Source organism: Zootoca vivipara, chromosome 11, assembly GCF_965207765.1.
Source record: "Zootoca vivipara chromosome 11, rZooViv2.hap1.1, whole genome shotgun sequence".
Classification (NCBI taxonomy): domain Eukaryota; kingdom Metazoa; phylum Chordata; class Lepidosauria; order Squamata; family Lacertidae; genus Zootoca; species Zootoca vivipara.
This window is the reverse complement of record NC_142594.1, coordinates 35,831,848-35,859,339: the sequence shown is the minus strand read 5'-3', so window position 1 is coordinate 35,859,339 and position 27,492 is coordinate 35,831,848. Positions and strand designations below refer to the sequence as shown.

Here is a 27,492-nt window from a genome sequence, read left to right as displayed (position 1 = left end):
AAAAAAGGGATAACTTGGCAGCTATGGGCCCTGACCTAATGCATTTAGAAGCTTTGGCAAACTGCTGTGCTATACATATAAAAGTCTAGGAGGAGCCCACATACCCAGGGAAGTTGGTGGCTGAACTTGCATGTACACCCCTGCTCCCATGCATGTTCAGGCAGATGCCTGAATGAGGCTACAATATACCTGCAAACAAGCTTAAAAGACTCACTTTGAAATCAACTGATAGCTGAAGATTACATCTGACTACCTCCTCCCTCTCCAACCCAAAAGCCATGATGGAGGATAATATTGAAGGAGCAGGTACAGTGAGCCGCAAAGGCCGGGGGGGGGGCATGGAAGGACATCATAAAGACACCTAAAGCCAATTTGGAGTGCACTGCTAGGAAAAAGTGCAGCTGACTTTTATCCTCCTCCTTTCCTGGCCATAATAGGCCATTTCGCATTTGAATTTTGCAGGTGACTCCTGACCACTCCTGTGGCCAACAGAGGAACCGATATAATCCACTGGCTGTGCGGGAAGCCAAAAGACAGCCCCTCCCTTGATTCCAGGCAATACCACTATCACCATTCCTGGTGAATCAGGTATGAGGTTCTTCTGACAAACGTCAGCAAACTAAGGCATATTGGCTGAGCCATGGAACACACATCACACCTATCGAAGAGCACAACACGAGGCTATATAACCCTGTCCATAAAAGCATTCACAAGAGAGAACTTGGTGCTGGGTAAACAGATGAAAGAGCAATGTGTATTCAAAGTGAGCCACCAAAGTGGAAATGCTTTATTGCTAACAATTGAAATTAAGATATTCTGCTTCTGGGCTGAAGATACAAACACATACCTGGAATGCCAACTGTATTACTACAACTGGAGATGTAAGGACAAGGCAACACACAAATATAAGCAACAGAGGAGAAGCTGGTGCCTCAAGTGTGGGATCCTGAAAAACAATTGAATCCCAACCTCAGCACACCAAGATGGGCAATGCATTCAAATGCATAGAGGACATTTTCCTCTTCTTTCAATGTAGAGAAATTAATCTTTGGCTTTACTTGTGGACCAGTGAACACTAGTCATGATGACAATATGAAATCTCCAAGTTTAGGGGTTACTTTTCATTGAATACAAAAGCAACAGCAGGCAAGAGCAATTGCCTTCATGCTTCCCAGAGCTATTCCCCTAATATACACATGTATTGGTTAGAGAACTGCATCACAAAATTCAGAGAAGTTCCAGAGAAGTTTAGTTGTATTTCAGTTTGTGCAACTGTTTCTTTAACTGTGAATTTGTGATTCAAACCAAACTTCTCCCCCATCCCTACTAAATGCAAGGCATCCCTTTACCAGTTTTTCAGCCCATGGCTGAATGTTGACATTTCATTAAGGAAGGAAGAAAATGGTTTTCACTCAGAACACTGTTTGTCATAATTAGGAGCATTCAGGATACTTTTACAAAAACAAGACAAACTGAACAAACTAAAAAGGATGCCAAAGAAAAAAGAAAATAAAAGAAGACATGTTATTCTTGAACCAGCCAAGAATAACATGTTGGGGAAACAGAAATATAAAAAGCTGTAATATCGATGTCCTGCACTGCTTATTGCAATGCATTTCATTTTCCTTACTGTTTGTTGTACGATTCCTGAGATAATCTTAAGTGCTTTGAATGCATAGAGAGCAGCAGCAATGTATAAATGCTAAGTGTTGGGTGAAATTGGTTTTAGTAGGTTAAAATCTATTAGAATTTTTTTAATAGACATGTGGTATTTTATATGATGTTTATAAAACAAACCACGTCTGTACCATCCTGGCCTGGGCTTTCTCCTTTCTCTGTTAATATGTGCTGCCCATCTCTTTTTTCTTGTCTTAGTGATGATGTCAGCCCCCTGCTGGGCCTTCTGCATTTATAATATACTATTGATGAGCAAGCCCTGAATAGTTTGTAACAGTCTGGAAAAATTTCACCCGCAGCAAATGATCAATGACACTGGGGACAGATACCAAATGTAATCATGTTAGCACAAAGCATCACTCACAGTGGGAAGAACTGAAGCACCCAACAGGGGGGAAATTGCCAGCCATGCACAGGTGCTGTGATTCAGTGCATATGATCAAAATCAAAACTTATTAATCTTGGACCATGTCTGTGGCATACTCTCAAGAAGGATTATTATTATTATTAAATAGCTAGTCATGCAAATATTTTCTCAGCTTTTAAATTATTGTAGTAGACATCAAAGTTAAAATTGGTAAGAGTTCTAAAAATACTTAACATATAAGTGCTGTCATGCTATGTTTTTGAGATACGGTAGCCATTGACACACTACTTTCAAAACAGAGAACTTTTGAGTGTGGATGTGAATAAAGTGTTGCATTGAAACAAACAAACAAAAAACCTAAAGGCAGGTATCTCTCTCCCCCTCCCTCTATTTCTCTTAATGCTATATTGTTTCTTTGAAGGTTATATTGTTTCTATGAATGTTGCTCCTGTGAATCCAAATGAAACCAAGGACGATCACCTTTAAGTATAAAAAGAAATTACAGGGAGGAAAACAAACAGAAAAAGAAGGCTGTCATATTTTACTTTGTTTTCTTTTTATCCTGCATTTCTTTGAATTAGATGTACTGTGGACAATAGTTAATTACCGGTAGCTGTAGCTCTTCCTATCTTAAGGAATAATGAGGAACATTTCTGTGTTCTGAAGATGCACAGCCAGTATTAAATGAAGGACCAGGCAAAGAAGAGGAGGTGTGAATGTTAAAACACTAATAAAGAGGATGACTGATGAATGAACTCTTTCTCTGAGAGGAGAACTACTTAAAGGGAAAATGCCACATGCAGGAGACTATTGCACCAACAATGCTCTTCTTTAAAAGCCATAAAACGTTTAGTAACCAAAATGCCTTTGAATTCAGAGGATAACCTTTTATCTAAGGGGATCTTACAGAGGAAAGCATCCTTTGTGGGTTGTGCCCTCAGTGATTCCTCAGTGATTCCCCTTTCCCCTTTTCTATAAAGGCATAGTTTAAAAAACTGTTCAGGAACAGAAAGTGAAGAACTTGGAGCTAAAGTCTTAGATCCATGGGATGAACAACAAAATATTTATTTATTTAGGTACAAGTTCAGAAAGATTTCTTGGAAGTAGAATTATTTCAAAGAGCAATAAAGCTTATTAGGATTCCTCAAAATACATTTGGATAAGCACTTTCATTTTCAGGTATTTTTGTATCAGGGTGTTTTGCCAGTTCATTTGATATAGGAACAGCACCATACCATCAGCAACATGTATGTCTATGGATGACCTTGACAGCTGTTTCTGGGGAAAGGTTGATAAAGCATTTCCTCAGGCGGTAGCGAGAAGTCGTATCAAATAAGGTGTGCTATCAGTTCGAAAATCTGTGGGGATTTTTACTCAGTCAGGGCTAATCAAAAGATTTGTGTTGATTCTGACATAAAACAAGCTTAACAAATTATATTGACTCTCAGAGAATTCTGCCTGTAGGCATTGAAGCCTTGGCAGGTGGATCCACACACAACTGGAAAGATTTGTGGGTGAAGACATTGAGGTACAGATAATCCCAGCTGCGACCATGGATTTGTCATAAAGTCATAATATCTGAATCTGGCTTTCTACATTTCTGCGAATTTCTGTTTCTTGCTGTAGAGTAAATCACACAAAGAATGTGGTAGCAGACACTTGAGACTAAAAGGGCTAGTGTTTGGGCATCCATGTGTGAGAATAATGCAGGGGAGATAGAACAGGAGGGGGCAAAGTGGTAGGCCACCACAACTGGAGGGCACCATGTTAGCTATTCCTGGGATAGAAGGTAAAGACACTGTCATAACCACCAAACAGCAAAATATAGCTGTGATTTTATTTTTTAATAAGCTGTAAATTTATTATTTAATATACTGAAGGCCTATGCTTCTTGAAACTGCTCGAGTTGGTGAGTTGAACAAAGTAAGACAATGAACTCGGCTTAGTGTTATGTGTGAACCTGACCATTATTGCATTGCTTTTTTTTAAAAAAAAAAGTTTCTATGCATTTATTTTTTCAGCATATACCATTTTAAATAAGAAGTCCTTACCTGTGCTGCAGTTCTCATATACAATGTCATCTATTGCTGCTCCTCCTCCAAGATCCTTGATCCGAACGCCTTCAAACAGAACTTCAAAATTTCTCAGCTTCCCCAGATGTATTTCGGCTTTCGTCCACAGGCCACCATAGTCTCCAGAATCACTCCAAACCTTTAAAAGTCCACTCTCAGTCTTAAAAGAAAAGAAAAGAATAAAGCTGGAGTGAATGCAAAACTTAGAATGCTAAGCTTGCACCTGCCATGAGTATGTAATGTGGGTAAGAGAATGTGAAAGTTACAAGAAACACTGTTAGTTTAAGCAGGGATAGTCATCATCTGGAAGCTATCACCACAAACATCCCTGACCACTGGCCATAGTGGCTGGAACTGTTTGGAGTTGCAGTCCAACAACAACTGGAGGTAGCCATGTTGGCAACCCCTGACTTACAGCAGAGAATAAAGACTGAAAGGGAATGTGCAAGTTGGTCATGCAACCATTGTCCTTGGTTCATGAAAAGAGAAAACTTAAACATCCATGGGTAAATGTGCAAAGGGTCACATTGCACAAGATTCCTGATGCATGGGGAAATGATGTGACTCACTCAGGCACCCTCCACTTTCACTGTCGCATTACATGCAACACAACTTTTATAATCATGTCAAACTTTCAGGAAGGGGCTATGTGGGTCTTGAAGGAGGACTGGAAATCTTTACCTGTGCAGGTGAGAATGAGGGTAATGACTGAGAGAGGAGACCCAGGTCAGAGCTGGGAGTAAAGGCTGCCACAATTGAGAGGTGTTCCTACCATCCAATACATGTAAGCTAATTATAGTAAGCTTCTGTGAAATGTCCTTAGGGAACAATGCCTTCCCCCCAAGGTTTGTACACAACCATTTTGCTTCTGTTTTGGACGTTATTCTCTCTCTTCTGTACTTTTAAGCTGTTAAGTTAGGTCAGCACATTTGTATTGTTTTATATTTTGTTTTAGATCGTGTATAGATTTATTTACATGCTGATTTTTTTGTTCTTGCTTTTTGAATTGAGATATTATTGTAGTTTGTTTGATACATTGTGAGCCACTTGGGCAAATTTTTGTGGGAAAGTGCATATAAATAAACAGATGATGATGATGATAAATCTGATTCTTCAATGAACAGACAGTTAAGTACAAATTGCCACGTACAGGACCTATTTTCAAAAGTGTTGCATCATTCTTGATGCCTTTCCCAGCTGCTACTTCTTCAGGCTTCAAATCATCCAAGCAGCTAAAATGAGCAAATTTTCTTATTACATGGCAAAGCTAAGGCTGGGTTACACAACACCAGCAATTTAAGGTGCCACAAAAAAGTAAAATATATTATGTAGTGCCTGCAGGCAATTTTTTTTGTCTGAAAATACACTATTGATTTTGTTAACATTTTCTGTATTGTGTACATAGGAGATTCACACAAATAAGCAATCCTCAAAAAGCCTCCAACTTTGGGGGTAAAGTGCTCTGACAGCATGCAACCCAAGGGCTAGATTATATTTTACTACAACTATAGGACGTGGGCGGTGCAGGGACGCGGGTGGCACTGTAGGTTAAACCACAGAGCCTAGGGCTTGCCAATCAGAAGGTCGGCGGTTTGAATCCCCGCGACAGGATGAGCTCCCATTGCTTGGTCCCAGCTCCTGCCCACCTAGCAGTTCAAAAGCACGTCAAAGTGCAAGTAGATAAATAGGTACCGCTCCGGCGGGAAGGTAAACAGCGTTTCCGTGTGCTGCTCTGGTTCACTAGAAGCAGCTTAGTCATGCTGGCCACATGACCTGGAAGCTGTATGCCGGCTCCCTTGGCCAAAAGAGCGAGATGAGTGCCGCAACCCCAGAGTCGGTCACGACTGGACCTAATGTTCAGGGGTCCCTTTACCTATAGGACTACAAGGGAACAACCCCATATTAAGAATCCAGAATCACCTACTACTTAAAAACACAAGTAATAGACAAGGGCACCTGACCAGATAGATCAGTTAGTTAAATGGTGTCAAAGTCACCAGAAGAGAAAAAGGGACTTATGAATGAATGTGAAATTAATAAACACTGGAAATAGTCTGATTTATCCATCCCTACCTGGCACAGTGGCCACAAACTCAGTAGCTAAGATGCATTATTTTAGAATAAATATTTAAAATGGTTATGCTCCACGTAATATATTTATAGCTGTAATATCCAGCAAAAAAAGTTAGCACTATGTAGTTCAAATATGCAACCAGCAAACTACTCCTATGCACATGTTGCATAGTCAACATTAATTCAACGGCACATGAGCAGCACAATTTAACTAATTCCACCATGTTTGTAGATAGAGAAATATAAAACACTTCTACTAGTGCAGTCAATTCCAGGGAGTGAACACAGACTTTCTGAATACATAGCTGCTCTAGGTCTCTCTTATGTGCAGCTGATTTGGCAGCTATGGGATGATTAACAGCAAACTAAAACAAACAAGGCCCCAATTAGTACTTAGCTATAGAAACAATACGAATGCCAATGAAAATCAATGGTGGCTTACACAACAAATTTGCCCACAATGACTTCTGAACCTTCCTCACTTGGAATGCTAAAAATCCATTCATTATTCATGTCAAGGCCACATTTGGCCTACAACCAGTATCATTAAAGTGGATTGAAACGTTTAACTGAATGAGAATTACATCCTCTTAGACTGCAGTCACACACATACTTGACTGGAATAAGCATAGCTGCCAAGTCTCCCATTTTTCATGGGAAACTCCCGTATTTTAAACCATTTCCCACTGGCAGCCCGGATTGGAAAAAATCCCGTATATCCCCCAGATTTCCTACCTGCCAGGGAGGCTCCATTTTGGGTGCTGGTGCCGCCCGATTTCCGGTGCCCAGACATGGGTAGCGTGGCACCGGAAGTCGCTTCTACGCATGTCCGGACATGCGTAGAAGCGACTTCTGGTGCTGCTCCGCCCATGCCTGGGTACTGAAAATCAGGCAGAGTGGCACCGGAAGTTGCTTCTAGGCATGTCCGGACATGCGTAGAAGCGACTTCCGGTGCCGCGCCGCTGCTGATCCCGCATTTTTCAGCAGGAGACTTGGCAGCTATGGAAATAAGTCCCATTGAATTGAGTGGGACTTACCTTTGAGTAGACATGACGGATAGGTTTGAACAGTGGCACACACTCCACAGCTTGTATAATTGTCAGCTTGAGGGGCAGCAACCTCAGCTGGTAGAAAGTAAAAAAGGTAGAAAGTACTCCATGCACGGAGGCTACTCATAAGCCAGCACTTGTTGCTTGCAATACAGTCCCTGCTACTTACTTACTTCTCTCTACGCTCTAGTACCTAAACATGTCCTATGTGTTTATCAATATATTCCTTAAATTTTGAAGAAGAAAACTGCCGCCAGTTCATGCAATAATAAAACTGGAAGGTAGCAAGGGATATGATCATTGTTATTAGACAATGTAACGAAGACACAGTTTGCAATTATGCCATAAGATTATGCCATAAGAATGGAGGGCGGGCATCTCTAAGAAACCAGAACTATTTCTTTTAGGCATAATGACATCTGATATTAAAAACAAAATAAGACCACAGTTCATGTATGCAGTCACCACGGCCAGGAATCTAATAGTCAGATATTGGAAAAGGGAAACTGGTAGAATTTCTAATGTTAGCGAAAAAAATGGAACTAGTGAGAGGAGCCTCAAAAAGGAGGTAGACAAGGAATGGAAAATGGTGAGAGAATATCTCCAAGGATACTGCAATAGTAGAGGCTTTCTGACGTCAGAAGAATGAGTAACAACATATGGTATTAATACAAAAAACAATAATGACAAATTAAATAATGGATATAAGTAGGAAGACGATATTTGGATCTAATGGTTACAACAGGAAGAGCATTATGGACTTAATCAGAAGTATTCACATTTCTTGTTCTTTCTGTTTGTTACATTGTATACAGGCACATTAAATTATATGTAGGTAGCAACAATTAATTGAACTGGAACACAGATATGAGCAGTTTGTAAACTTAAATGCTACCTTTTTCCTTTATGGGAAACTATTTGCTATTTGTATTTTCTTTCTTCTTATTATTTTCTATGTTTATAAACTCAATAAAGATATTTTTTTTAAAAATGGAGGGCAGGCATGCACATTAGAGAGGCATCCAGGGATCTTGCAAGTGATTTTAAGGAGGAAAAAGTTCGTTCTGGTGCAGTGTTAAATAAAAAATAGAAAGGGATCCCAACTGTATTTAAAAAGACAAAGTCCGTGAATATTTTCATATACTAGAATAACTGAGGGTTTGTTGTTCAAGGCTCAGTCTCTTCACTCACAGCCTTAACTCATGAGGTGGATTTGGGGCAGCATGATCAGTCTTATTGCACTGGGCGCTGCAGGGCACCGCAACTATGATGTCGTGAATTGAGCAGAATGAAAGGCAATAGGTGGAGAACCCCGATTTTTGGCCTCACACAGGGGACAGCTGTAATTGGAAAGACCAAAGTCTGCCCCTGCTTAACTATGCCTCCTTCTGACTCTCTGCACACACAGCTCCTCACTCCACAGCAACATGGAGCTTTCTGCTGCTGGACTCTAGAAAACAAGTGTACCTCTTTTCTCCTGAATGGTGAGTGCAAATGTACTCCCAGCTGCAGTATGGCCATCTTTCTCCTTTTCTCCTCCTCTTCCTCCATAAAACCCATTGAGTGCACTTTTCTCCATTGCTACCCCACCACCATGGTGGTGGGTGGGGAGGTCTACCCAAAAAAAGCTCAACAATTTTGGTGGGTTTCTTAAAAAAGCTAAACAATGTTGCGGGTGTCAGGAATTTGACTTTTTGAAATATGGCAACCCTAGATATAGAGACCAGTTAGACAAATTTGTCAGTGAAGTATGTGAGATTGACAAACTCCAAGGGACAAGTTTGGATAGTTCTGCATCACAGAAGTGTGTGGGGGCATATATATACGTGAATACAAAGACTCAAGACACTTAATTGCATCTAATCTTTTAGTTGTCTTTGCACATACATGCAGTTTGCCCTTGAAATCTCTTTTGTGTGAGAAAACATTCCAAAACATTATTAATAGGAAGAGTCTGATTAATTAATAAGAGAGCTAGCCATTGATTGGAGAATTAAGCAGAAGCTTTAACTGAAATGGAAATTAATAATGGAAAAATATAATGCAAAATTGCTCCATTTAAGTATTTACTGATAATAAAGTGAATTAGACATTTCCAGTATTGAAGCATTGAGGCTCGTAATCCTTTAGACACGTTTACAGATATGCTTTATCTGTTGTACAGGGAACAGCACCATTGAAATCTATGAGTTCAAATACCAAAGGACATTAGGATCACATACATAAATGGCTATTTTTCAAACCTTGTAAACATTTCAGGGTCTGGAACTGCTAGAAGAGCCCATTACTATTACACTGCTTAGCTTCTGCTGTTACAAAATTTATAAATACTTAATAAAACATCAAATACAGTGAAAATATTCGAGTATAAATAGGCCATCATTCTTAACTGAAATTCTGTTTGAAAGATCCAAAAACATACTTTTCAGTATAACATTTATGGAGTTTGCTTGGAGAAGAAAAACTAATCCCACATTCATCACAGGATCATTTCTGTCAGTTCTTTGGGGACTGTGAGTGCTTGCGCTACATGCATGCCATTGGTGTGTGCAAGGACACTATTTTAAAACACTGTGAGCACTGTGCACATTGACAGTACCAATCACCTGCTGAAGGGAAGCCTTACTGAGAAGTTCAACTGGATCTTGCCATATGATCTGAGACTATGTGGGATCTGAGTTTGCTCTGAGCCATGAGTGTATCGCTGTGGTGGACAGGGAAAGCCTATTGTGTGAATCTCCTCAAATTAATTCAAGAATCCAGTGCCATATCTAAATACAATTAACCCCTTAATTCAGCGAATAATTCCCCATTGGGTATGATTATGAGATGGAAAGCACACTCCTCCTTAATTAATTGGACTATCCACATGGTCAATTCCATTTTAGGACAATCCCAGGAAACTGATACACACAACTCTTTTCTAAACAGCACTGTCCCCATGATGGATCTCAAGACAGCAGGCTTCTTTCTCTCTGTAGTTAGGCTTTAGACTCCTCACTTACTTCCACCCTCCCAGTATACCCTTGCCTCCAAGCTATGTTTATTATTTCATCTGAGGGTTAGTCAAAATCCTATGCAGAAATAAGATATACGTTCAAAAGTATAGTAAAAGTTTGCTGTCTATGCTAGGGTTTGAGTGACTTGGGAGTGAGCAGGATTGGAATAATAGAATTAAGGATACTAACTGATGTAGGAATGTATTAGATAATTAGGTAAAGAAGTATTAGATAATTAGGTAAAGAAGGATAGAATAATTTATATATGACTTTGGAATACAATTTCGTTAATTATCATTTTTTCTTTTTTATTTGTTTGGTTTGATTCATATTTATATTGTTAATATGTGCAAAAAAACAAAGACCAATAACGAGGGATATAATATTGTATATAAAAGCGTGTAGTTTTGAAACATAAAAACATGGTTTATATTCTGCGATATATAGAACTTTCGTATTGAATATCAACTTTATACATTGTTCTGTTATGTCTTCTTTTGTTTATTAGTCTACTTTGTAATATAAAATCTTTAATAAAAATCAATTATTTTTTAAAGAAATCCTATGCAGACAGCCAGCATTTTTCTAAAGAGTTCCTGTTTTTGAACTAACTTAGTACCAGTGGTGACTCTGTGATGTCAAAATTCAGTGCCCCCCTTCTCATGCTCCATTCTACATCAGACTTATGGTACCCCTGGCGGTGCCCCTGAGGCTCCATGCCCAGTGTGACTGAACCCATTATGTTCCCCTAAATCTGCCTGTTTCTAGGGCTCAAAGAACCCAAATATCAAATCAGAATTAGCTATATTATTACCTACTCCATCACTGCCTGAGCCTTGTACTAGGGACAGGGATGCACTCCACACAAAGTGTGTGCAAAGAAATCTTGGGATCTATTATCCCTCTCCAGTTAACTTCTTTGACCCTTATGTTCTTTATTTATTATTGCATTTACTTATTTAATATATTTATAGAAGTATTTATACACTGCCCGCTCATATAATGTCAGGACAGCATACAGCAATATAAAATCTGTAAAAGTAGTGAAGAACAATTGTTAACATGACTGGCTACAATTGGTAAGACAACCGACAATATACCGTATATAGTTTTTAACCCAAGAAAATCTTCTCAAAAGTCGGGGGTCGTCTTATACGCCGGGTCGTATTTCTTATACGGCGAGTATATCCCAAACTCTATATTTTAACTGGAAAAGTTGGGGGTTGTCTTATACGCCCAGTCGTCTTATACACCGGAATATATGGGTACAGTCATACCTCAGTTTAAGTACACTTCGGTTTGAGTACTTTCAGTTTAAGTACTCCATGGACCCTTCTGGAACGGATTAATCCACTTTCCATTACTTTCAATGGGATAGTACGCTTCAGGTTAAGTATGGACTTCCAGAACTAATTACACTCATACTTTGGGTTAAGTACACTTCAGGTTGAGTACTCTGTAGACCCGTCTGGAACGGATTAATCCACTTTCCATTACTTTCAATGGGAAAGTTCGCTTCAGGTTAAGTACGCTTCAGGTTAAGTACAGACTTCCAGAACCAATTGTGTACTTAAACCGAGGTACCACTGTACCACCTTTCTTTCAAGGAGGTTGTATCACCCAACTGACCAATGTAGAGAAGACTAGGGTGGAAATCTACACACATATAAAAAAGGTTCTGAAAATGCTTTTTTAAAAAGCGTTTTTAAAAATACATTGAATTTTCCATAAGGCTCACCATCGCCATCTAGTGTCACATTGTATATTGCACTTAAAACATTGTTTGTTGTTTAGTCGTTTAGTCGTGTCCGACTCTTTGTGACCCCATGGACCAGAGCACGCCAGGCACTCCTGTCTTCCACTGCCTCCCACAGTTTGGTCAGACTCATGTTCGTAGCTTCGAGAACACTGTCCAACCATCTCATCCTCTGTCGTCCCCTTCTCATTGTCCCCTCCATCTTTCCCAACATCAGGGTTTCCCAATATACAGTGTCACATTGTATACTGCACTTAAAACATACTTAATATGTTTTATTTGCAGCTGTATTGCTGAGTGCCAACTTACTGTGGTATAGTGGTTAGAGTGCTGATTAAGACCAGGGAGATGCAGGTTTAAATCCCCACTCTGCCATGATAGTCCTTGGGTGAGCCAAGGTCATAGAGTAACCTACCTCACAGGGTTATTATGAGGATATAATAAGGAGGGTTTTAAAAAGCTACCCTGAGCTCCTTGGAGGCAAGTTTAATGAAGATATTCTTAATTCTGAGACAGTTTTCCAATAGTACTTCACTATTGTTTGTCCAGGTAACAGCATTTGTAATTTGTTAACATTTCTACTCCATTTGTGTTCCTGTCAATAGACTAAGTTCTCACTGAAGTTTTTTTTAAAAAACCCTGTTAGATTTGCTGACATCAAATCCCTGTTGTAGAAAACTGAGCTGGGAAATGATGGTGTAGCTGTTATCAATGTTTCGGAGAAATGTGTATTACTTTTGATGGAAGCTGAAATTAAAACAAACTTACATTTCAGTACAATTGTAGCAAAAACCTATGGACTGTATTTTATAACCCTTTTCTTTCTTTACAATAAAAATCAATAACCTGAAGACACACTGGACAGATTAACATACACTTTCTTTGATTCCCTGTCATTAGAGCAAGGAAATTATTGTCTACAGCAACTGACAAACTGGAAGAAAAAACAGTGGAAAAAGCATCTCTCCATCTCACTCTTTTCTCTCCATATAAACAAGTTAAAAAACATAGGAGCACTGTTTGCCTTTTGTCAGTCATCTGGACTCCCATAAATTATTTATTGTGATTTCCAAATCCACTTTATATTTCCTTCCAGGAATAAAGAGGTCACGCTGGTTTATGTAGTGAAATTTCTTCATCCTTTGCAATCCTTTGTTTATGCTTCCACCCCTCAAATCCCCAAAGAATGCAGAGAATAAAACAAAAGCTACACTTTGCCTCTGACCACTCTACTAAATCTCACCTAGTTGTGACCTTTACACATTATTGTGCATTGGAGGCTGTCCCACACTGTAAATAATTCCCAACTTCAAACTGTTCACATCCTCTCACACATAGCTCAAGCTGTCCGAGGAACGGGAGATGCCACAATCGGACATATAATCAGTGTTATTTAACTTTTTCTCCCCAGTGCCCATACATCTGCCAGCAGAGGAAGTGAGCTTGACAGAGGGGGGTGAAGGCGTGATAGGATTTGTAGTCTCTGCTCACCCTGCCTTGGAGGCTGGACCAGCAGGTGCAGCAGCAGAAGCAATCCATTGGAAGACAGTACAGTGGTAGGGTAGGGTAGGGTAGGGTAGGGTAGGGTAGGGTAGGGGGTCATCCTTTTGCCACCACTCCAGGCTCCAGGGTTTTGGGTACATGGACTTCAGATGGTTGCCTTCAACTCAAGAGGTGAGTGCTTGGCCTCTTCCAACCCTTCAACATGCACGTTGCATGCACATCATGAAGAGGCAGACCATTGGGTGGGAGTCTGAGCGCAGAGTCCAGCTCCATGCTTATGATTGGAGGGGCTCAGCCCTGCACCAACAAACATTGGGGTGGAGAACCTATGGTAGCTTGTCTTGGGTTAGGGGAGAGGAAAGTCATTCTGGAACAGGCTGTGAAGTGGTCTTTGCCTGCCTGCCTCTCTCTCCTGAAATCTTGATCTTCCAGTTCTAGGTTCTCAGTGCTAGCATTTCTAGTAATTGTAGCTGCAAACTCAGAAGTCAAAGAGGAAGTACCCCAAAGAACAGGTGGTTGGTATAAAGGTATAGGGCTTCTGTGATGAGTTTGGGGCATCCATTGATGTCCCACCAATGCTGCTATTTCGGCGGTTCGAATCCCCGCGACGGGGTGAGCTCCCGTTGCTCGGTCTCTGCTCCTGCCCACCTAGCAGTTTGAAAGCATGTCAAAGTGCAAGTAGATAAATAGGTCCCACTCTGGCAGGAAGGTAAATGGCGTTTCCGTGCGCTGCTCTGGTTCGCCAGAAGTGGCTTCATCATGCTAGCCACATGATGCAGAAGCTGTCTGTGGACAAACGCCGGCTCCCTCGGCCAGTAAAGCGAGATGAGTGCTACAACCCCAGAGTCGTCTGCGACTGGACCTAATGGTCAGGGGTCCCTTTACCTTTACCTTTACCTTTACATTTGACATGCTAGCATATTGGGACTAGTAGGAGACAGCCTAAGAAGCAGGACAACTAAGACTGCCTTGTGAGCTTCTGGTGTATTAGTGTGCCAGTCACTCACAAAGGCACCTTTGCCTCTGGAGAAAGCCAGCATCTGGAAATGCCCTATTTATTATAGCAAAGGATGGCCATCGGTTACCAATTTTCAGCATAACTTGTGGTCTTCAGGGACTCAAGGGAGAAATGGACTTAGCACTTCACATTTTAAATTGCCTTATTTAATGCACATCATCTGTCAATATGAATGATATCCCAAACAGGAATAAAACACCCCCTCTTGTGGTATGAGATGAAATATTCCACTAATTTGAGAGCACAATTATTTTCACATGGGAAATACTAATTTCAATTTCAATCCTTTTGCTGGAGGCTGCAGTCTTAGACTTACCTAGGAATAAGTCCCATTGAATGTTCACCTAAATCTCTATCTGTATGTGTGCACCTGTAGCAAGTTATGCACACACAGAATCATCACACATGACAATCTGCATTAAGAAGTCCCGAAGTTGCTGCAGGGAAGTGTCCTCTGTGAACACCTTTTGTCATATTGGCAGGCCCCTCAGTTTCACTTGTGAAGTACACAATGAGAAAAGAGTCACAGCTCCAATATGAAGCTATAAATGTCTAATCATGAGTAAATTCAACTGAGTTCAGCATGGCTTACTCCCAGGTACCTGTAGACAGGGTTGCAGTTTTTTAAAAGTTTTTTTTTTTAATAAAATATTTATGTCCAGCAATTCATTAAATATATATATATCAGAGCAGTATACAATGTACATACAATGTACATACAAAGTGATGGAAAGATATATTCTTAATTGCCTGCATAAGCATGGTGGAATAGAAATGCTCTTGGCATTGAAACAGAAGGTGCCTGCTTCTCAAGTGGAGAAGATGTGGGAGGAAGGAGGATTCTTAACCCTTTCCTTGCACACTGTTTCTCCCCTGGACGATCCCATCCTAACCCATCCCTCCAGCAAAGCAAGGCTCTGAGGAAAGGCAAGCTGGAGAAGAACTAAAGTTCATTTCATAGTCAAGCTGAACATTACAACATTCATATTCCAAAACAAGGAAGACTTTGCTGTTTGCTGTTTGTGTTCACTTGCCAAGGACCCAGTTTAAAGTTGCTGGATATGTAATAAGTTTTGAGTGAGAGAGGAGAAAGTGAATTTGTTATTCTGCTGTCAGACTACGGGTTTAGGTGGTTTGATTTATTGAACAATCACTTTTTTATGAAGGGGCTGCTAATTAGAGAACACCATCACCACAAGTCTTTCTTTGTGATATCTGAACATGACAAGGATACCAAACATTCACTGCTTTCCTTAGATTATGTGTGCATACTATATTATACATAGTGCTGCTTTCTCCCAAAATAGAATGCCCTGTCAGAGCTAAGATGAGTTATTGCCAATAATTCTGTTATAAAGTGCCAGCGAACTCTCTATATTGACTTGTTATCAGCCTAGTGAATGACAATGTGCCAAAGGGATGAGCATCCTCATTCATAACTCAAAGGAAGGTTAACTTTTCTGACCTTCCCGTCTTCTTTCATTTTTATTCTTGTCAAGAGCAGCCCAAAGAGGATCATTTGATTTCCTTTAAAAATCATTCTTCTTGGTGAAACCACCTGGGATTTTTAAAAATCCAGTTTGGGATTCTTTTGCAAGTGCAAAAGAAGAAAATCCAGGGAGCCCACACCTGATTCTAACTAGTTAATGCTAACAAGGGAAAACCCAGCCATGCTGAGCTGCCCCCCAAAGTCTGCTGTTCACTTAAAACCCTCATCTCTGACCCTCAACTCTGGAACCTGCTCCAAGAGGCTGTATGTTGATCATCTGCTTTTCCTTGGGCAAACCAACCAGATGGGCAAGGTATAAATCATAAAATTATAATTAGTAGTATTCATTCCAACTCTTATTGAGATTGCAGTGAAAGCCCCTTACACTTCCTTCCCAAGTGAAACAAAGTTTTCTGCATTTTTGCATCTATTCATTGTTCCTCTCTCTCTCTCTCTCTCTCTCTCTCTCTCTCTCTCTCTACTTTCTCTGCCAAACCCAAAATCTAGCCCTTTGGAGCAGGGATTGGCATTTTGTTTATGTTCCAGGGTACATGCACACTGATGAAACTGTACAGATAGCAGTAACAACACAGCCATAGTAGGCAACCTGCTGTAGACAAATTGAGGGCAAATGACATGTAATACTAAATCATCAATCTATTCATTGCCTTCTATGTACCGTCTCAGTATGATTTCCACATTAGGTAATTAAAGGTTAAAAACACAGGAACAGTGACTACATCTGAAACGCGACTAAACCCTAACAAAGTAGACAGACACTTGTGGTAAAGACCCACAGTTGGAAATGCCTGTTGGAACAAAAAATATCTTCAACTGTTTCTGGGAAGAGACCATCTTGGCTGTGAGTCCTGGAAGACCTGCTCCCTGCCTTACTGGCTTTTCCCACCTGGACTGGGAAGGTGAGGTGCCTGAATGACCCTAGTTACAAAAAATTGATGGGGGACCATGTGTTGAGAGTGGGGGGGTTGGACTGGATGACCCTTGTAGCCCCTTCCAACTCTACAATTCTATGATATTCAATTCTATGATATCTAAAGGGCTGTCTCATGGACGATGTAGCAAGCTTGTTTTCTCCAGCTCCAGAGGCTAGGACCTGAACCAATTACTTCAATTTACAAGAAAGATTTGTGCCTAAACATCACAAATAACAGCAAGAGCTGTTCGATAGTGGAATGAACTCCCTCGGAAGATAGTGGACTCTCCTTGCTTGGAGGTTTTTAAGCAGAGATTGGATTTGGTTTTTGGTTTTTGTGAGATGGAAAAAAGTCCTCTAGGGACTAGCAATAGACTAGCCAATGTATAACTCATATGATCTAATTCTCATTTCAGCTACAGTCTTCAGACCTGAGACTCTTAATACCCTGATCCTAAACAAATTGGCCAGTTAAGTCCCATTGAAATCATTGAAGTATAAACATGTGTAACTCTGGACTAACTTCTGGGCAATCCAGATAAAATTAGGCGTGCCTAAATTGTATTGAAATTGGATTTCTAGTCCAATCACAACCATTAAACTATAGGATTTACTTCTGAATATAAAAATGTACAGGATCTGGTTATTAGGCACAGAGGTCTTATCTGGGTATATCCAGAACAAACTTAGTTGGTCTCTAAGGTGCTACTGGACAATTTTAAAATTAATTTATATATTTTGACTACCAATTTCGGCAGTGGTGACAAAAAGAAAATAATAATGAAGTAGACACAGTGCTGAGATAGGCAGAGCTCAGGAATCTTATCGGGATGCAAATCACCATCTCCTTAAATATCATATTGATCGTTTGATGAGCAGAGAGGAGCGCTATCTCTCCTCCTCAGCTGATCTGTACAGATTATTTATTTTATTCATTTATTCCATACCATTTATGAACCACCTGATTTTTATTTATTTATTTATTTAAAAAAAACAACCTCGAAAGCGTTTAGAAAAATATTAGCTGAGAAGGTAGGGGGGTTGTCCTGTGTGTGCACATGTATGGAAGTATGTTGTATGGCCACACACACACCATTTTAGTCACATCTACCACTCGTATGCAGCCCCAGGGGGTTGGCCATGCATGAATGGGTTGGCCCTCAGGCTGAAGAATTTTAGCCACTCCTGCAGCCGAAATGTATTAATGGGGCAATTGCCCAGGGTGGCAAAGTTGATGGGTGGCATTTGCAACAGCGGCAGGGGGCCCGGACTCTTAAGGTTTTCGGTTTTATAACCAAAAAGTGATGTAGGGGAAATGTTATTAGGTTAAATATGAGCCCTGATGCCCACAAATTTCTATGAAATGAGCTATACTAACTGACCTGCTCTAAATCCCCATCAATGAGTGATGCCACTCCTCCCAAGGCCCCACACGCCTTTCCGCCAACAGTTGTACGCAGGAAGAAGTCAGCCCAGATCGTCCCTATTCAGAAAAGCTATTAGTGGAGGAAGAGGCATTTCCTGGGATCCAGATGGGAACTTTGCTGCTTTTGCTTCTTCCCTCCCCATTTTGGGAGGGCAGGGTAGAAGAAGCAGTTAAAACAATAGAGTAGGGAGGGAGAGACCGTCCTGATTAGTGTTGGGTGAGTGAAGGATTATGATATGTATGGGGTAGTCCCCTTCTCTCCACCTACCCCACCTAGTGGGAAGATGCGGACCTATGATTCAGGGTCCCCAGGAATGAGTCTCATGATTTAAATAGTTTCTCTTTGTGGGGGACACAAATCTCTTTGTGGGGGACACAAATCTGCCCCCTGGGCAGACTCCACAAATACACCTCTGCCTCGCAGCAGACAATAGGGCTGCGCATACGATTCGGATGAATCCCAAATTACAGCAGGCAGCTTTGGACAAATTCAGGGTTTGTCTGAGATGAAGCAGGATATTTCTGCAGCGCCCAAAACTGAAGCGGGGACCTCTGATTTAGTGATTGAGGGAATTTCAGAAATTGTGATATTTATGAAAACAGTGGCTAAAGTGCAGCTGCAAAACTAAAACATCTCCCGGAGCATGCCATGCAAGAAAGACACCAGAGTGGAGAGAAGAAAAATTTTAGTGGTAGGTGTAGCTTCTAATCAGAGTGAATGGTTTTTTTAACCAGGATTCCCCAATCGCAATGCTTTCATCTGTCATGGATGCTTTAGTTGAGATTCCTGCATTGCAGGGAGCTGGACTCCCGGGGACCTTCCAAGCATTTATGGAATGAAAAGTTATGAGAGTCCAACAAGATGTTACAGGATATACACTGATAAGAAATGAATCAGTATGATAATCCTAAAACTTTTGTAGGCACAAATAGTACTGAAAGTGTGATTGCCTATGAATGCTCTGATAGCATCATGAACTCAGATCACTATGAATGCACAGTCAATTGGACATGTGTCCAAATTGGACACAGTCACCAGAAAGGAGGAAAGCAAACCAAACCAAAACTGTGAAACGTTTTTGTATGTTATTTTCACCAATATATGCACATTTATACACGTTGCTTTGCTGCAGAACTACATTGCAAAATTCAGAAAACTGAATGTTAAAGGATGATTGTGTTTTGCTGCACATATTGTTCTGGAAAATGTGAATTTTGTAGCCTCTCCCTCAAAGGCAAGGTGAATAGAATTTCCTCTCCATCCCTACTCGTCCCCCAGCAATTCCATCTGGGCTCCTGGCTCACCTTAGACCAGGCATCCCCAAACTCCAGCTGTTTTGGGACTACAATTCCCATCATCCCTGACCACTGGTCCTGTTAGCTAGGGGTGATGGGAGTTGTAGTCCCAAAACAGCTGGAGGGCCGAGTTTGGGGATGCCTGCCTTAGACTGTTGCTTGTGACCCTGCCTCAGCTCCTCTAGTATCAACCTATTTTACAAAGTCATTGTAAAGATTACAGACTAGGAACATGAAGTGTTTTCAATCTTTGCAAGTGCTATATAAATGCTACTGTAGAATATCTCCCTGCAAGGATTCATCACAGAGTGACTAGCTTTTCTCAATAACTTTAAAGAATGCAATCTTTCCATTGACTTTATTTCTGAGAGTAATCTCATATTGGTGCCATTTCTATAGAAGCATTTCAATTTTGAGCAGCAGCATGGTATTCTCACCTCAAATATTGTCAAAGTTCAGATCTAGCAATTACTTATATATTTATGCAGGCCTCTGCATTTTTAAAAAGTTAAGGGTCTATGTGCAGTCCCCTTTTAGCAGCCTTGAGCAACCATTTATACAAATGAGCAGAATAAATTTGCAGCACATTTTAGAAGATATTAAAGCCTTTTACTCCTACGGCAGAAGCCTCATTAATTTGACCTTCTGTCCAACGCTACAGGAGTCTGAATGCGGTGTTGCTCTGGCTAGGGTTCCAGACAAGAAAGGAAGGGATTTAAAAACTCACATGGATCCTCCTCCATTCTAGGGTATGAAAGGTTGTCATCTGGAAATCCTCTAGCCCAGTGATGGCGAACCTATGACACGCGTGTCAGCACTGACACGCATAGCCATTTTAGTTGACACACGGCCGCATGCCGAGACCTCACTTCCAACCGGCAGTGGAATGCCGCAGGCGATGCATCTCTGGGGGCCTTGTGGACTTCTGGCGAGGCAAGATGGTGGTCGGCACAGAGCCGCGGAGCTCCTGAAAGTGACCAGTGTTGCAGGAGCTCCTGGATGGGCTCCCGAGCCACTGAAATGGCCGCCGCCACTGCCCAGACAGTGGGGGCCACCAGTGCAGCAACCAGGGAGCTGCCGGACACCACCCACACCCCACAAACCTGACGGACGGCCTCGAGGCACTCCGGAGGCCAAAGGAGGGAATAGGAAGCCCCAGCCCCGCTGCCGCCACCCCCGCAAAAAGGAAGGAGAAAAGAAGGAAAAACAAGGCAAAGGAGAACAGGGGTCCGCTTGCTCTGTTGCTGTCCCCATTTCCCCCGCCTCAAGGGAGAGGAGGGGGCCCTTGGAGGAGGGAGAAGAACCCCGCCCCTGACCTCGCTGCTGCCACCACCGCCACCATCCCGGGAAGAGAGAAGAGACACCGGCCGGCTCTAAGGCAAGGCTGGGTGGCCCAGGGCCGCCAGGGGGATGCTGCGCAGCTGCGCCCGGGGCAGCAGTGTTGCGCCCGCCAGACAGCCGCGGTGGGAAATGGGGCGGGGGGGGGGGCGCCGGAGCGATCTTCACACCATGGCGCCAGGGCACCTGATATGCTTAAGACGGCCCTGAAGAGACACCCAAGTAAGCTGAAACCCCTTCCCTGTTGCCCCGCTGCTGCGCAAGCATAGCCGAGTGAGGGGAGAGGTGGGTTGAAGAGGGCCACGAGGAGGCACAGGTCCAACCCAAGCCCTCCGCCCCAAAAGCAGACCCGTTGGAGGAAGGCCTGAGTCCAGAGTCCCACTGGGAAAGACCTCTGGGTTTTGCCTTATTTTCTCCCCTTTTTCCTTTTTTTAAAGGGGAAACAATTATACATTTTTGTTATTTAAACTATAAATATCACGAAATTATGGGTTTTTTCTCGAAGTGACACACCACCTGAGTGTGTCGGGTTTTTGGCGAATTGTGACACACCAAGCTCAAAAGGTTGCCCATCACTGCTCTAGCCTTATACCAAGAGACCTTGTGGAAAGTCCAAACAATCATCTACAATACATTTATAGTCTTAACCCTGACCTTGAAAAGTAACTAGGACACTAACTCAGAAGAGGCACCTGCCTTCATTTGGGCGGGGTGACTTCAAATTTGCAACTCTTTTTAGTTAACCACACGCAGAGACTGCAATCTGCATGCAGTTCAACCAACTTTGGATCAATAGTCATCTGGGACCACACCCACCCACAAAAAACACCCCTCATTTAGATCCATCTCAGTAGTTTTGCAGAGGTGGGGACAATATTTTGGAGCATGTGTTCATATAATCACATGGCTACTTCACCATACCGCTAATGGAGGAAGCAGCAAAATCTAATTCATTTGGTCAACTCCTCCCCATCTTAAAATTATTATATGAACTGAATATGGTCTCATTGCTACTTTTGAAAACACAGTGATATTTTTTCAACAGTTACACTTGCTAATTCCTTTGTATGGATGCAGAAAATTGCACTTTCATTTCCGGGGTGTCATGGGACATAAATAAAACATAGCATTAATGTGACTATGTTTATTTAGGACACATGTTCCCTTGTGTAGCCTGAGCATAATGCAGGACATGGATTTCAGCAGCAATGTTTTCATCTAGATATGTTAGGTCTTTTATTATTAATGTAGACATTATTTTTCTCGTAAAAGCGTAAGTTTTGGGATTTTTTTTTCTCTGACAACAATCCTGGAACTAGTTCCTCTGACAGTTCTGGAGCACAAAAACCACGACAAATTGCAATTTATTAGTAATTTCAGCAACATAAAATGTTGCTGAGAAAGGTAATCTGTTTGACTGAGAAAGTGCCAATTTTCTTTTGTTGCAAAACAGCTCTTTGCAGCCTCAAAGTAATTAGATACACCTCACACAGGCAACAATAGCATCCAAGAGCAGCATTTACACTGCAAATATATCAAATGGGTTCTGCATTAAAGTGGCAAATGAAGCATTTTATGCAGAATATTGAAAAGAGAAGGATGTGGTGCCTTTCCATGGTAATGAAGAACAAGAGAATCCCAAATTCACAGGCCAGAGGTTTCAAGAGAGTTGCACTTCAACTTTCAGTTTCTCAAAATGCTGCCTGGCACTAAGGGTGTCTGGCTGATTTCATGAGTGGAAGGTCTGAGTTCCAATTCCACTGCAGTGGAACCGAGTTTTTTTTTGAGACCTAGAGTTTTCTGTGTAAAAGGCCCCTGTTTTAAGGCTTTGCATCTCCAGTTGAAGGTTTTTTAGGTTGCAAGAAAGCTTTGGCGAGCCACTACTAGTCAGAGTAGATGATACTGGGGTTGACAGACCTTACTTCACACAAGACTGCTTCCTAGGTTCACTTCTTTGTATTTACTTCCTACTGAACCTTGCAGTTGTGGGATGGGCTGACTTTTTTTTAAAGGGTTGGCTACAATCATTCTGTAGTTTAGACCTTATTAAAGCCCAGGCACACCGGCTTGCCACCGCGACCGAGGGGAGTCGGCGCTGCACGACGGGCTCTCATTATGCATGCACAGTGTGTGATGCTGCAAAATGCAGCCACTGTTTCCTCTCAGCCCCACATACCATAGTCCACATTTCTAGTCTGCAAAAACACAGATATATTCAGAAGCCCCCCCCCATTACCCATATTTACAAATGCTTATATTGCTCTGCTCCTTTTAGGTGTTTTGAAAGATCTACCCTTCCATGACTCTTTCATAATAATTTTTTTCCCTTCCAGTAGCACCTTAGAGACCAACTAAGTTTGTCATTGGTATGAGCTTTCGTGTACATGCACACTTCTTCAGATACACTGAAACAGAAGTCACCAGACTCTTATATATAGTGAGAGGGTGGGGGGGGGTATTACTCAGAAGGGTGGTGGAAATGGGTGATTGGCTGATAGGTGTGGTAAACCTGTTGACGACTGTTAACAACTGCAATTGGTCTTACAGGAAAAAGCAAGGGGTGAGATAGCTAAAAATAGCTTTATCATGTATAATGAGATAAGAATCCAATGTCTTTATTCAGACCAGGTCTCTCCATGGTTTTAAGTTTGGTAATAAGTTGCAATTCAGCAGCTTCTCTTTCCAGTCTATTTCTGAAATTCTTTTGTAATAAGACAGCTACTTTGAGATCTTGTATAGAATGTCCTGGGAGATTGAAGTGTTCTCCTACTGGTTTCTCTGTCTTGTGATTCCTGATGTCAGATTTATGTCCATTTATCCTTTGACGTAGGGTTTGGCCTGTTTGTCCAATATAGAGAGCTGAAGGGCACTGTTGGCATTTGATGGCATACACAATGTTAGAAGATGAGCAATTAAATAGTCCTGAGATGGTATGTTTGATGTTGTTGGGGCCAGTAATGGTGTTGTCCGGGTGTATGTGGCAGCAAAGTTGGCATCTGGGTTTATTGCAGGCTCTGGTACCAGGGTCCATGTTAAGTCTGGTGGTTGTATTATTGTGGGTGAGGAGTTGTTTAAGATTGGGTGGCTGTCTGTAGGCAATGAAAGGTCTTCCTCCCAGAGCTTGAGAAAGAGAGCTGTCATTGTCTAGGAGAGGTTGTAGATCTCTGATGATGCTTTGAACTGTTTTAACTTGGGAGTTGAATGTGATTATTAGTGGTCTGTTATTTTTTGGGGGGGTCTGTCTTGCAGCAAGTTCTCTCTGGGTATCAGTCTGGCTCTGTTGATCTGTTGTTTAACTTCATCGGGTGGATATTTTAGTTCTAAAAAGGTTTGCTGTAGATCTCTTAGTTGAGAGTCTCTGTCTGTAGAGTTGGAACAGATGCAGCTGTAGAATAGGGCGTGGCTATATACAATGGATCATAGCTGTCAAGTTCTCCCTTTTTATAAGGGAAATTCCTCTATGCTGAATAGGTTTCCTCGCGAGAAAAGGGAAAACTTGACAGCTATGCAATGGATTGTTTGGTATGTTTAGGAAGGTAGCTAAAAGCATGTAGATATATTTGTCGGTCAGTTGGTTTATGGTATAAGGTGGTGTCTATACGCCCATCACAGTTAGCATACTAGGTGCCAATATTTCTGCATCATAGTTTCAGAGATTCTGTAATTTACAAGGGAAAAGGTTTTTTTTTGTTTTTTTAACCCTTCCCGCCCCCACAAAAAGTCTTCTTGGCGATCTGCCAACATCTCCCCCCTAGTATGTCAATGACAAAATAAAATAGAAATAAATAAATAATTTGTGGCAGGGAAATCTCTGGAATTCAGCCAAAACTCCTGGGCAAATTGGTTTGTAATAGTCCTAAGGTACAACAGATGGAACTCCAAATGGGGCATCTGGTAGGTAGCAAGGCAGGCTCTGTTTCCAGTTTCTTGGTTGCGTTGCTTTGCTTTGCTTAGCTGAGAGACAAGAGATGCTGTCATTCTCATCAAAAGAAAAGCTGCCTGCCTTTCAGAGTGATGTGCAACCTGTGGCCTTCCAGATGCTGTTGGATACCAGCTTCCATCAGCCCCAGCTAGCATTGCCAATGGTCAGGGATGATCAGATTTGTTACCTAAGAACATTTCATGAGATGCAGGTTAGCCACCACTGACCTATAGGAATGAATACGGCCCGTATCCCTTTTGCTTCTTGGCACAAATTTATGAATCATAAAGGAGGGGGAGCACATGTAAATTCGCCTTGGAACGAATTGCCATTGGTTCACACATTGTAAACCTCATTACTGTACTAAATGGGCTTGCGATGTTTTCCATGTGCACAATAAGGGTTCTGCTTTTGGCTTTGATGCCCGCTCCCCTCATATGGCTCCATTTGAACAATGATGGGAGATGCTTCTCCATGGGAAGAACCTATGAAACTAAGTATTAGTTCAGGCGTCGGCAACCTTTCCTTCCCGCGGGCCAGAGGATTCCCACGGACCGCACAGGCGCAGAAGCCATTTCCAGTGGCGCTGCGGACATTTTGGAAATGGGCAGTGCAGCACCAGAAATCGCTTCTGCGCATGTCCACGGCTGCGCAGAAGCAATTTCCGGTGCTGGCTGCCAATTTTAAAATGTCTGCAGCGCCAGAAATCGCTTCGGCGGCTGCACAGAAGCGATTACCGGCGCTGCACGGTGAGCCCCCGCGCTGCGCTGGTTTACCGCAGTGTGGGGGGGACCTGCCAAGTGGGCGGTTCGGTTCATGGGCGGCCCGTGGGCTAGATAAACGGCCTCCATGAGCCAAAGGTTGCCGATGCCTGTATTAGTTCATCCATGTGGTCTAAATTTCTGCACCCTCAAATGCATGCTAAATGAGACAAATGATTACTGTATGGAACACTCTTTCTCTCTGAAATAAAGTTTTCTCTGCCCTCAGAAAAAAGAATCCTAAAAGTTTTTCTTATATAGAGAGAAATATACCAACTGTTTTCCACAGGCCCCATAGTGATAGCATAATTCTAGAAGATTTTTGTGACTGTCAAACACACCCCTAATTTGTTTTTAAAGTTGTGTGGTTTTTTAAAATTATAAAATCCTGATCGCTCCCATGGGTCCTCTGCTGTGATAACATTTTTTTAAAAGCTGACTGTTCCTATAGTCCCCTCACCACAATCCCAAAAGGTTTATTTGTGGCAACCCTACAACAGCCCCTCCGAACTTGTCCTTTGATTATTATTATTTTTTAAAACCTAAACTTAATAATGAATGATGAAAATGATTTTAAATAGTGTAGAATAAGGTTTCCGAAGGTGGTGTTGAGAATTGCAGTTCTCTCCACCACCACTGTTGCGGTTCAGCCATACCAGTTTGACATGAGGCCCCCAGAGGGTTGACCCATGTGTCAGTGTAGACCTTTGCTATAAAAAGCCAGCTACTCCTGCTCGAAATGTTCCTCTCCCTGATCCTTTTCTGCTGGCCAGAAAATGACTGCAGCTGCCAAAATAAACAATCCTATCGCCCAGCTTGAAGCTGTTCTTGTTGTCTCTAAGACATTACAATGTGTGCCCCTACAATGCTGCTTGGCATTTGCAAGGCAGGGGAACACAGATTTTCTAGACCAATATATGAAGCCACAAGTAGTCAGAGCAGCTTGTCTTTCATTCATATATCTATATTTCCTGTCTTTTTTGTTTGTATGCATATATGTACACACACACACATACACACACACACACAGAGAGAGAGAGAGAGAGAGAGAGAGAGAGAGAGCAGTCATGAAAATCTCCCCTGTAACCTGCAGTTAACCTCTCAGTAGCAGATTGAGAAGCAGCATAGATCCAAGGATGTTTCTCTACTACTGTGTCCCTGTAACCAAACATTGGCATTCATGAACCAATTGATTACCCAGGAGCCAAGGTGCTGTTCTGTAAATACATCCCCATTTTAAAATTTCAAGTCAATTTCAGCAAGCAAGAGTAAGGAATTAAAGCAATCAATTTCTTAGTGCATGCTCAAAAGCACAGTGCCATCTTTGAATGGTTAGTCTGATGAATGCCGACCAAGCAGGCGCAAAATTGGCACATATGCTTGTAATATATCTTGATTTTAATTATGAACAGAGAAAGAATTTCAGGGCAAGGGAGCTCAAGTGGCAACGGAATTGAGTTTTGTGAAATGAGAAAAGCATGTGTTTCAACAGCATCGTTTGTACGCAAAGGGTCCCAAGTTCAGTCCCAGGCATCTTCCATTAAAAAATCTCAGGTGGAAAAGGCTTGAGAGCCAGTGTGGTGTAGTGGTTAAGAGCGGCAGACTCGTAATCTGGGGAACCAGGTTCCCGTCTCCGCTCCTCCACATGCAGCTGCTGGGTGACCTTGGGCTAGTCACACTTCTCTGAAGTCTCTCAGCCCCACTCACCTCACAGGGTGTCTGTTGTGGGGGAGGAGGGGAAAGGAGATTGTTAGCCGCTTTGAGACTCCTTCGGGTAGTGATAAAGCGGGATATCAAATCCAAACTCTTGAG

General features: G+C 41.9%; 1 protein-coding gene across 1 annotated transcript in view; it reads right to left on the bottom strand.

The window, feature by feature from the left end:
- Positions 1-27,492, bottom strand: part of MALRD1 (MAM and LDL receptor class A domain containing 1) — a 268,805-nt gene that overhangs the window by 104,588 nt on the left and 136,725 nt on the right. The window contains exon 30 of the mRNA XM_088654242.1: positions 4,096-4,276. Coding sequence (XP_088510368.1) covers positions 4,096-4,276 — 181 coding nt within the window. The remainder of the gene's footprint in view (positions 1-4,095; positions 4,277-27,492) is intronic.